Source organism: Trachurus japonicus, chromosome 24 (genome assembly GCF_045865225.1).
Source record: "Trachurus japonicus isolate A0001 chromosome 24, Traja_1.0".
Lineage (NCBI taxonomy): Eukaryota > Metazoa > Chordata > Actinopteri > Carangiformes > Carangidae > Trachurus > Trachurus japonicus.
Genome location: NC_140930.1, coordinates 11,439,776 through 11,452,562, shown reverse-complemented (window position 1 = coordinate 11,452,562; position 12,787 = coordinate 11,439,776). Strand labels below are relative to the sequence as shown.

General features: G+C 40.2%; 1 protein-coding gene across 1 annotated transcript; it reads left to right on the top strand.

Moving 5' to 3' along the window:
- The first annotated feature begins 3,385 nt into the window (after window positions 1-3,385).
- mtif3 (mitochondrial translational initiation factor 3) lies at window positions 3,386-12,188 on the top strand. Its single transcript, XM_085770737.1, has 5 exons — window positions 3,386-3,445; window positions 7,458-7,744; window positions 9,176-9,365; window positions 10,763-10,914; window positions 11,596-12,188. Exons 2-5 carry the CDS (start codon window positions 7,460-7,462, stop codon window positions 11,863-11,865), a joined length of 897 nt encoding a protein of 298 aa, XP_085626863.1. The 5' UTR covers window positions 3,386-3,445; window positions 7,458-7,459; the 3' UTR covers window positions 11,866-12,188.
- Window positions 12,189-12,787: the final 599 nt, after the last annotated feature.

Here is a 12,787-nt window from a genome sequence, read left to right as displayed (position 1 = left end):
CATCTTAGCTATAGTGACCGGAAGCAGGGCAAAACTGTTAAAATAAATGAATGAATGAATAAATAAATGAACAAAAAGCTCTGAAGTTCACAAGTTAACTCATCTCCAATCTCCTATGTTCAATCTGTCATTTCAGAAGAAGCAGACGCTTTAACTGGCCTATTTCTCTTGAACCAGGCAATGTTTCAGCTTGATTTGCCTGGTTCCTGCTTACATGTCTTAATTACTAAACAAAACCAATCTTGTCCTTAATAATAATAACTGCTCAAAATTCCCGAAATAAGTATTGATTTAATAAATTATCAAAACATCCTACTTAGCTGTGTCAGGGTTAATTTCGCCGCCATCTGGAATCGATGTATTCAGAGCCTTTTGACTATCAATCGTCACAGTCGGAGTATAACAGTTGATGCAGTTTCCCTCTGTTGCTGTGACGTTGATGATGTATCTGTCTGTGATGTTTTGACCTGAAAAGAAGGGAGATCTTATTTTAATTTTCTGTCTTTGAAAGTGTGAGTTAGACCACTTTGTTTTTAGTATCAATATCAATCAATTCACCATTTTCACTTCTGATCTGACAGCTTAATTCACTTGTTTTTGTTTTACTCATTGGACTGTTTGTAGCAGTTGTAGACAAAAATTGTAGAAATTGCTAGCTAAAGAAAAAAACATTCAAGAAATACACAATCTGGCACACACACACACACACACACACACCACATTCAAAGGGAACTCACCCTGACCGTTGCAGAAGCTTTCATTATAATTCGGTTTTTTACATTTGATGTACTTTTTACTCAAGTGTCTCACCTGGCAAGAACCTGTTAATGGAAACACTGTCAGAATTTCGCATCTATCCAAAATAAAGAAGAAACACAATGTAGACTTGGTGACATAAAATCAACTGACCCTATTGGGGTTGGTTAAAAAAAAGAAACTACTCCAAAATGCAGGAACAATAAAATTTTGATTATTTAACTTTACAAGGTAGGAGCTTACTGGTGCTGCCTGAAGTGAAGTTACGGGATACATCTGGGAAATAAAATCAGGCATATATGTAATCTCTCTGTCTTCCTTTTATTATATGGTGAAGCATGCAACTTAAATTTGTGACATTAAAATAAAAAATAAAATGTCACCTGGCAATTTAGATGGATCAGTCGAGCAATTCCCATGCAGAACCAACAGCTTTTTATCTTTTTTCACATGCCATTTAGAAACGTACAGAAAGTACGAACCATCCTTTGTCCCCATTTGAGGCCAGTGTTTATTACAATCCGCTGTTTATTAAAAACAGACATACAGATTGAGGTGTATTTAAAATAAATGAACTTTTTTTTTTTTTTAAATCCAGTTATTTGTGGTTGTAACGAGCACGTTGTACTCACGGTTAAAGGTGGAGTTTCTCTGGAGAAATAATAACGTGCGATCTTTGGTGTCATTGACGAAGCTAGTGAAGGTATCAGCAACGAAAATATTGGTTTTCTTCAAGTATTTCAAGGGCTTTCCAATCTCGCATTCAGGATAGAGTCCTGGGGCAAAAACACACATATCATCAGACAGCAGATAAAGATCCCATAGTCTCAGCACAACATCTTTTCAGATTGTTATTAAAGAGTTTCTGATTTTTACTCATTTCATTCTCAAAATAATAAACCAAAACAGTTCCATCAGAGAGGAATACGAATGTGACACACATGCCTCTGTTTGAAGTTGCATAGTTCTTACCGGGATAGTACGGTGGGGCTTTCATTTCAGACATAGACGGAGTCCACAGAAAGACCAAGGCCAACCAAATCCACGCCATCCAGCTCTTTTGTGTCATGTTTATTCGATGACATTAAGTCTCAATGAGCGGTGTCTGCAGCCAGAAGTATACCCAAGTATCTCAGTTCTCTTTACTCTTCTCCAGATGAATGTCACAGCACTGAACAGCAGAGCTACACAAGAGCAATTCATCTTTGCATAACTGCCCATTGCAAAAAAAAAAAAGAAAAGAAAAGGAATTTGATTTGCAAATTCACACTTCCTGAAAAAGACTTAGGAGGAATTAATGCAAAAACAACCCAAGTTAACACTTGGATGTAAAGTGTAGAGCAATTCGGCTTTCATTTCATTTCATGAAATTTCAGAATGCACCTAAAATGCACTATATAACCTTTACAGGTGAACTTAATTTGACCTTCTCTAAACTTTTGAATGCACATGTCCAACTGTTCAGTGTTTCAGTACTTATAACATAACATGCTGTTGGCTTACAATCACAAAATATCACAACAACAAGTGTCTGATCCGTGAATCGACCACCAAAATGTTCTGGTTCAATGAATCAGTCCTCTTCATCACACTATTCACGTTCTTCTGACCTCATGAGACCAAACGACACCTATATAACGATCCAGCAACAGGGCCTGGACCATGTTGAGGCCTCAGACGATGGGATGTTGTCAGAGGGAAGTGTCCACTGAGCTCAGAGTGTCGCACAGTGTCATCAGCAGAGACTCACAGAGACTGGAAGAGTCACAGAAAGGCGGAGGAGTGGACGTCTTTTGGTCACATGACAACTTATTGACCCATTGGCTTTTTTGTTACCCACCACTGTTGTCAGCTTTTGTTTCAATAACTTGTTTGAGATAAGGAGATTACCATTCACTTCTAGGGGAGACCGGGGTTGGTTGTCTCAGGGGTTGGCTGTCACAGTGCTTATTACAGCCACACTACAGGACGCTGTGACATGATATTAAATTTGAGCCCTGACTTCCTGTTCATTTTGCAATAGTTATTTTGTTGAATGCACACTAAACATTGAGGTGAGGACATATTTGATAATTTTTATGGGTCAGAGTAATTTTTCATGTTTCTGTTATTTATTTAGGTTCTTCTTTTAGATTCTTATTTTAAGTGGAAAGAGATTAGTTTTGACTAGAAATGAGACATTTGGACAAGAAATAAGACAAATATTCTTGGAAAGATGTTGTACTACTATAGTCAGGATCTTACGCAGAATAAATCAGTCATACAAAGATTAGACTACTGGGGTTTTTTATGGGCCCCACTGGGCGCTGGGCCCCTAGAATTATCATCACCTTTCTCCCCTATACAACGACCCTGATGAAAATTAAACATATTTCCCCAACTAGGATTTCTTAGGACTTTTAGTATGTTGTTCTAGACACCTCATAGAAATGATGTATGGTGAAAAACCTTCTGTGAAAATTAGTTCTATTTTTGGGTCCAAAATGAGCTAAATTGCCTGGACTAGTAGTGAATAGCTACAGTAGCAATGTCCATCTTCGTCCCCGGGAGGGCAGCACAGCGCTTTTCACGCACCTGCACACAACCAATGTACAATATGTAAGCGAGGAAGCACAAGGCGGAAGTGGATGCAGTCAGTCACCCTGCTGCAGCTGCAGCGGAGAGGAGGAGCAGGCGACGTTGACCTACAGTGAGTAAATACATAAAAACACCGTGATATGGGGGGGTTTATTTACTGATACGTGACTAGTGTTCATCTCTAACCTGACCACCTGTTATTAACCTGCTGCTTCTCTGTCTCGGTTTTTGTGTGGGGGAATGAAAATGGCAGAGCGAGTTAGTGCGTAAGTGGAGTGAGGAGTGATCCGGATCATTTTGTGCCAAGTGGCAACAACAAATCACAACGAGGGTTCATCTAATTTAACTGACACTGTTTCCATTATATCACTTAGTAGGGTGAATTCAGGTATATTGGGACATCAGGTAATTTGGGACACTTAAGGAAAAACAATGCTTCCACTTGCCTTGAATGGGCTATGGCAAAGTTAAAGGTGCTGATACATTCCTTTGGATGTCTACATTAAAAGTCACATTAAATATTTTGGGTGACATCACACAGGGGGGTGGGGTCAGCATCAAACAGGACGCTGACCCCAAATATCAGGAGGTCAGCAAAACGGCATGTGCTTTTGTTGGAATTTAAAGCAGAAGTAAGTGATATATTTGTGTTAATATAAGTCTTAAAAGACATTTGTGGAAAAAGTCAGGGTCTACTCTTTAACTCGGGATACATGACACTAGTTAGTCTGGAGATGTTTTACACTTAGCTACTATGCTTGGTTTCCCCTGTCTTCCTCGCTACTGAAGAGACTCAGTAAACCAGAGCAAATTCAGCGTCAAAAGGTGCAATTAAGTAAAAAATATATCAACTTAATGTGATGCCGAATTGATTAGAAATAGACGATAATTGATTAAATATATTAGAAATTGCAATTAGGGCTTCTGTGGGTGAGGGACAAGTGCGTAAACATTTTACTGTAACATTTTAAAGCAGAGTTTGGAGTTGACAAATACAGCTTATTTATCAGTGGTCTATAGGGTGAATTCAGGTATATTGGGACAATTTTTGTAAATTAATTTTCTGAGCCATTTTTTGTCATCAAGATTAATAAATAACCCAACAAATGAGATATGTATGGATTCCTCTAGGTGTCTGCATTCTTTTTTTTTTTAAGATTTGTTTTTTATTAACAGAATCTCTTACAGGATGTTTATGGTGCATAGCAAGCATCTACAGTTTGTTACAGGGTGTCTGCATTCTTTATGTGAAACAATTATGTGCTAAAATTATTAAATTAATTATTGTTTTGACACAAAACTATTTTTTCGCAACTTGTTTGGTAAATTGGGACAGTAGGTTTGGTAATTTGGGACACAGGCTTATGCAATGGGATATTGCATGGAGCTGCAATTACATTAAAAAAGACATGGATAGATTGCTTATTTATGTATATTGTATGTAGCCTATTATTTTTATGTTGTGTATTGTTTATAATCTCGTGATTTGTAACCAAATCAACCAAATATACGAATTATTTCAACAAACAGCAGATTTAATAGCCTAAAACATATTGTGAGCAGACTATTGACCTCAGGAGAAGCAAGCATGTTTTTAAAAATACATTTATTTTTATATTTTGTTAAATATAAATATATAAAATAAAGATCACTCATGACATAATAAGAGATAAAACAATCAGACCTATTTTTGAACCATCACTTCACATATTCTACATTAACCGCTGATTTGATATTCTGAAATGTACAAAGGTAGCCTACTTGTTTTCCCTATGTGTAAGAATCTCTCACTTTTAAGCATGTAAGATATGACTACACTATTGAAATATTTCAATATAAACCCAGAAACACTGTCCCAAATAACCTGAACATGCTGTCCCAAATTACCATACCGCTATTGGTAATTTGGGACAGCAAGAAAATGTCCAAATTAAGAAAATGTAAACATCATCACAAAACAATGTTTGTTTATTTTAGCAGACCAATGCATCACACATCTTAATTAGGGCTGTCAGAGTTAACGCGTTAATCGCGATGAGATTAATTAAAAAAATTAACGCGATTAAATTTTTTAATCATGGTTAATCGCGGCCCATTTTGTCCTCTGTCTGCTGGACTGGAGTGTGGGACCTCCAGTCCAGTAGGTGGCGGTAAGCCACCTTCAAGTTGGTTGCTACACAAATATACACAGTCTAACATATATCCACAGCTCCATCCATTGATTTTTTGACGGCTTCTGTTGTCAACAAATGCACATGGCCATGTATTGATTTTTGACGGCTTCTGTTGTCAACAAATGCACATGGCCAGGCAGAGGTGTAGCAAGTAACAGGCAATTTCCACTGGATGCAATTCGTTTCAATTCTGTGTGAGTTTCATGCATCATGTGTTATGATTAGGTAGGCCTGCTAGGTCTGGTCTAAAAGTTGTTTGTCTAGAGATTATAACACTTTGGAGTGTTGAAAGTCCAAAGCGCCATATATAATATTTTTAATAGAGATTAATCGCGAGTTAACTATGGAAAAAATGCGATTAATCGCGATTAGAAAAATTAATCGTTTGACAGCCCTAATCTTAATATAACTTTCATACCTACAGTAAATTAGTCATACAAATGTAATAGCCTTAGCCTATATTAAAGCAGAAGTAAGTGGTCCGGTCGTTTTCGCTAATGCTGCGTTCCAGGCAGGCTTTTGAAATCGTAAATTACAGCTTCAACTCGTACCAGATCGAACTGGTACGACTTCACGGTCGGAAAAATACGAGTTTCCTTGAACGCACCATAACAGTCCTCGTCCCTACGTCGCCACATTCACGGCGTCCCTTGGCTGCACACACAGCCCTGCATGCCGTTCTCTCTCCTCATTGGATAAAAACTGTAGGATACAAGGAAAGTTTTCTCCTCGACTCAGAGCAGAGCAGAGTGACTGACAGACCCGTGTTTCGGACCAAACACTCTATGTAAGTGATTGCTGTCGGAAGATATAACTATTTAAATGTGGTCTGAGCATTGACAACATAAGTTAAAGGGATAGTAGCATTTTTTTAAAAGTGGGGTTGTATGATCTACAAATAGCCCCTAAGTACTTTAATTGCAGTAACAGACTCTCTGCACTCCTCCCGTTAGCAACACCAGCCCATAGCCCTGCCCAGAGATTTACAACATACAGTGTTGTGAATGGACCCAAAGAAACGTCAGGTAAAACCTCTTTTAGGCCACGAAAATAGGCCGTTTCTTTGGGTCCATTCACAACACTGTATGTTGTAAATCTCTGGGCAGGACTATGGGCTGGCGTTGCTAACGGGAGGAGTGCAGAGAGTCTTCTACTGCAATTAAAGTACTTAGGGGCTATTTGTACAACCCCACTTTAAAAAAATGCTACTATCCCTTTAAGTATCTTTAACTTAAAGTTTGAAATAATAGGTTATTATTAATGATGTATGGAGGATTAACTGTGCATCTGTATAATGTTTTGTAATATCAGGTTTTACCCTCTTATAGCAACAGTCATATGGCAAGGCAAGGAAATTTTATTTGTATAGCCCATTTTTACAAACAGTTTGTCTCAAAGGCCTTCACATAGTATCATAACAACATCCTCTGGCCTTAGACCCTCACATCCACGGAGGAAAAACTCCCAAGAAAACCCTTTTAAAGGGATAGTTCAACATTTTGGCTCTGCATTTGCCTCGAAAACAACTTGTCCACCAGAGCGTTTTGGAGTTGTTGGATTGTGTGTTTGGTGAGGGAAACCAAGAAATCCCATTAGCCTCCGTAGCTGCTGCGCCGTTCTAAAAACAGCTTGCACCGACAATTAAAGGTAACGAAACTACTGCCTAAACTGTAGGAGGGATTATGGCAATGGGCCAATTTGCCAAAATGTTGAACTATCCTTTTAACAGGGGAAAAAATTGGAGAAAAGGTTGGAGAATAGGGTGAGCGACAGAGAGATCCCTCACCCAGGACGAGTCGGGCAGACATGCAAAGATGTTGCAGACAACAGTTTACAACATGGAATATGGAAAAACATGTAAATGGTTTTCCAATGTTATGGAAATAAATGCTTATTTGCATAATCACATCTGGCGGCTCATCTGTCTCTCTCTCTCTTTTGTATTTAAAGATATGTCTGCAGGTTGCATGAGGTGGGTGCTGAGCCACGCAGCGAGGACGGCGTGGTGCGGTGTCGGTCCTGGCTGCCGGACGTCAGCAGCATCAAGGTTTCTAAACGGCACTGAAAGGTCAAAGGTCACCGCTGCGTCCTCTTGGAGCCGGTCTCCGTTCTCCACCACAGCAGCAGACGACGACACCGAGCAGACGACGCCTGCGCCGAAGAAAAAGAAGCAGGACCACAGAGCCCAGTCCACGGTCAGGAACGTCGGCCACCAGATCCCACAGCGACTCATACAGGTGATGTAGAAGCGAAGCCAATGCTTTAAAGGACAATTCCAGGCGAATTCAATTCGGGGGTGTATTTTCATATCATTTTAGGTCTAAAAGAATGAATCTGGAGATTTTCAGTTTAATCGCTCCTGTTTTGCGGTAGTTGCGTCTGTCCCCGCATCGCCACGGCAGCGATGAATGGGAGTGGATGTAAGTTCCGTTTAGGCTGTTTACAGCCCTCAAAACCGCAATTGTTTTCCACAGACAGCATCAGATGGCGACTCAAACATGCACCGAGAAGTTTATTTACTTCAAGCAAGCCGACATGTTTGTAAAACTAGATCTAATTCAAAGTCTCCCGGAGTCTCGCGCGAGCCCGAAGTTGCAGTGCTGGTGTATTCAGGCGCAGTAGGAGCTACCGCTTGTGTCATAAACACAGGAATATCAACTCTTTACTTGCTTCAAGTAAAAAAAACTTCTCGGCGCATGTTTGAGTAGCCACCTGACGCTGTCTGTGGAAAAAAATGTACACTTGAAGCAAGTATTAGTAAGTATTTTCTGTATTGCACTATGTTGTGTATTCTTTGGCATCTGTATTTTATTGTGTTTTGTATTGTGAGTGTCAGGACTACAGATGGAAATTAGCCCGAGGGCTAAATCTGGTACAACCATCTTTTCATTGTTTTTTTTTTAAATTGACTAATGGTAATGTATACTGTCCTGTTTCAATAAACTAAACTAAACTAAGTAAAGAGTTGATATTCCTGTGTTTATGACACAAGCGGTAGCTCCGACTGCACCTGAACACACCAGCACTGCAACTTCGGGCTCGCGCGAGACTCCGGGAGACTTTGAATTAGATCTAGTTTTACAAACATGTCGGCTTGCTTCAAGTAAATAAACTTCTCGGTGCATGTTTGAGTCGCCATCTGACGCTGTCTGTGGAAAAAAATTGCGGCTTTGAGGGATGTAAACAGCCTAAACAGCGGAACTTACATCCACTCCCATTCATTGCTGCCGTGGCGATGCGGGGACAGACGCAACTACCGCAAAACAGGAGCAATTAAACTGAAAATCTTCAGATTCCTTCTTTTAGACCTAAAATGACAGGAAAATACACCCCCGAGTTGAATTCACCTGGAATTGTCCTTTAAGCCACTGAGGCATTTCAACAGGAAACCTAATTGACATGCTTTACTTTACCATGACGGATGAATGAGAGTCCAGTTGCTTTTCAGTTCAGATGCAAACAAGTCCATTTACAGTATTTGACATCACACATCTCACACACACGTCCGCACGGAGCACCGTGATGCTGCACAGCGGTCAAAAACTGTTTTTCCTGTTCCGGTTGGACACCTGATGCGCCCCAAAGGTTCCTACCCTGTATAGGCTGACCAACCAATGACAATCAGACCGTGACCCACACAACGATTAACATCAAATCTGCTCTTACAGGTGATAAGCGAGACGGGCGAAGACCTGGGCAGCATGCACCGAGCGAACGTGATCCGAACGATGGACGAGCAGGGTCTGAAGCTGGTCCTGCTCGATGCCCGCAAAGAGCCGCCTCTCTACAAGTTCATGACGGGCAAACAGCTCTCCCAAGAGCAGCTGAAACAGCGGGAGAAGCAGAAAGCAAAGCCAGGTACTGTACTGTACTGTACGTGGTGTCAGGGCAATGACCCCATATTAAAGGGATAGTTCAAAAACAATAATCAGCTCCTATTTATTGACAGCTGGACACATTAAAGCAGAAGTAAGCGATCCGGTCGTTTTGGCTAATGCTGCGTTCCAGGCAGGCTTTTGAAACCGTAAATTACAGCTTCAAGTCATGACTTACGACTTTGTAGCGTTCCAGGCAACCCACTCGTGTTTTTCCGACCTGTTTTACCTGTGAAAGTCACTATAACGGCCACTCATAACTTCCGACCCGTGAACTCGTACCAGATCGAACTGGTACGACTTCACGGGTCGGAAAAACACGAGTTACGAGTTGCCTTGAACGCACCATAACTTCTTGTCAGCCGATGGAGTTAGCAGCCCCCGCCCTCGTCATGGATCTATTGGTCCTCGTCCCTACGTCACCACATTCAGGCGCATCCCTTGGCTGCACACACAGCCCTGCATGCCGTTCTCTCTCCTCATTGGATAAAACTTGTAGGATACAAGAAAAGTTTTCTCCTCGGCTCAGAGCAGAGCAGAGTGACTGACAGACCCGTGTTTCGGTCCAAACACTCTATGTAAGTGATTGCTGTCGGAAGATATAAATATTTAAGACTTATATTAACACAAAAATATCGCTTACTTCTGCTTTAATTCTGTCTAAATTCTAAAACAAACAAACTTGGACTGTTCCTTTAATGTGTCCAGCTGTCAATAAATAGGAGCTGCTTATTGTTTTCCACAGGGAAATATTTCTGAAGGTTGCCCCAAGGAAAAAACTATTGATTGTCTCCGTCACTGTAACTGTTGGTGGGACTTACAGTCGTCAGCAACAACCGTTTCCATCATGGCATTCATTTATTTATTTATTTATTTATTTAAAGGTTTAAGGATCAGGGACATTGCACATTAATAAAAACATTTAAACAAAGGTAAACATGCCAGAATTGGCCAAAAGGCTATTTTGCATCTGTTGTCCCTGGACTGATGTTTAAAGTCACCCTAAAAGAAAAATAATAAAACATTTTGGGTTATCAACATACAAATAATACATTCAATGATTAAAAAGCTGAATAGTGGACAAAAGACAGAGAGCTCAGTAAAGGTCCATGCATACACACAAAAACTAACATAAAACTGAACTCAAACAGCAGCCGCTACAGACAAAACAGAAGCAACATTAAACAGCAACACCAACAGAATAAAAAAAAAAAAGTACACAAGACACAATCACATTATACACATTGGGCACATTAGAAGTCATGCACAAAAAGCAACAATACTAGACAATTAATACACTGACAGACAACATGACAGGAAATTTAATAACATATGACATTCAGGCGTGTAAAACGGAGCTGACTGTGTTTTTCTCCACAGCGACTGTGCAGGTGAAGGAGCTCACCTTTTCGTCCGGCATTGCGACACATGACCTCAGCACCAAGCTGAAACAAGTGGAGAGCTGGTTGGAGAAGAAGCACCACGTCAGGATTACTCTGCGATCGGGACGCAACAACGCCGGAGTCAAACCGGTGAGGAAGACCACACCAGATTTAAAGGAATAGTTCACCGAAAAAATGAAATTCAGTCATTAGTGACTCCCCCTCATGCTGATGAATACACCAGAGTAGTTTTTTTTATTCCTCAAAGTGCATCTGGAGATCCGGGAGGGGGGTTCGTAGTCACAAAAAGTCCATAAAACTACACAAAAAGCTTGTAATACTCCTCCTTACTGCTCGTCGGCTGCAATCCAAGTGTCCTGAAGGGATATAGTCCAGAGTTTACTCGAAATGACGTCATTTAGGACATTTTTACAGCCTACACAGTCCTGTATTGAATTTACCTGGGGCGCGCTCTCACGTTCATGCACATTAATGTCAGAGCGCAATACAGGACTGTTTAGGCTGTAAAAATGTCCTAAATGACGTTGTTTCAAGTAAACTCTGGACTATCTCCCTTCAGGACACTTGGATTGCAGCCGACGAGCAGTAAGGAGGAATATTACAAGGTTTTTGTGTAGTTTTATGGACCTTTTTGTCCTCCCGGGTCTCCAGATGCACTTTGAGGAATAAAAAACTACCGTACTATTCATAAGCATGTGGGTGAATTTCATTTTTTGGTGAACTATTCCCTTAAAGGAGAGAGGGATGTGACTGGAGACAAGGAGGGAGAAGAGACGTGTCATTGACTATATTCTCTCTATGTTACCACAGGACACAGCTTTGGAGGAGATGGTGAAACAAATGGAGGTGATGGTTGGATTTGTTTCCCCTCCACAAGTCATACGTGACGGTCAGGCGGCCATGTGCATCGTCCGTCCGCCTTCAGCCAAGGAAATCGCTAAAAAGGGAAAGGACAGCAACGCAACAACGTCGAGGCCCGCCGCTTCTCGCACAAAGGTCGCACAGAGCGGCACGTCGCCCGATGGCGCCGCCACGGACACAGCAGAGGGGTCGATACAGCAGAGATCTGATGGAAATTAAAATATTTTTGCAATAACAAACAAACAGACAAGTATAGACGTCTCGCTGTGCTTCAATGTCAACATGTGATGTAAAACTCATCGTGAGATTTTACCCCTGTGGAGGTTTTTCTACAAAGCTCACTGTGTAATAATGACACATTCAGCATTCGTTACTGTGAATCGCGTCCTTTAGGGCATCGTTTCATTTTATGTGAATGAACGGGGCCTGACTGTACGTCTGAACACTGTATTTGCTTCTAATACATCTATTAAAGCCAATTATCACCTAAATGTTTAGTTACCATCAGTGTTGGGCAAGTTACTGAAAATGACGTTAGTAATTAGCAACAGTTCTTAGTTATTTCTCTTATCTTGTTCTTCCTCAAGATATCCAGAATCTGTTTAAAATGAAGGATTCCAGTTATAACCTGAGAAGACCACTATTATTTGAGAAACCAAAGACTCGAACTACTGTAAAAAAATCACTGTCTTTCTGTTAGAGGGGTGAACATCTGGAATAATTGTCCTGAAAATATTAAATTATGCTGTACTCTAGTCAGCTTTAAAAAACTTTATAAGAACAACATAATTTCTCGTTACAGTATGGAAAATTAAGTTCAATGATTTTGTACTATTTTGGGTTATGCGCTGTGTACAATTCTTTATTTTGTTGTGATCAGAAATTTAAGTGTACTGATTAATTTCAAATGTCTGTGATCTGATCCTATTGTATTAATGCGTATATATATATATTTTTATTTAATTTTAATTTTTTAAGGTAAAAAGGGTAGGGGTATATAAGCTTTGGCTTCAACCTACACCCTTTCGGTTATATAAGCTTGATATACCGAAATAAATAAATTCATTCATTCATTCAAAAGTAATTTACTGCTTCATGTAAATAATTAGTTACTAGGAAAAGTAACTTTTTGTTTTTAGTT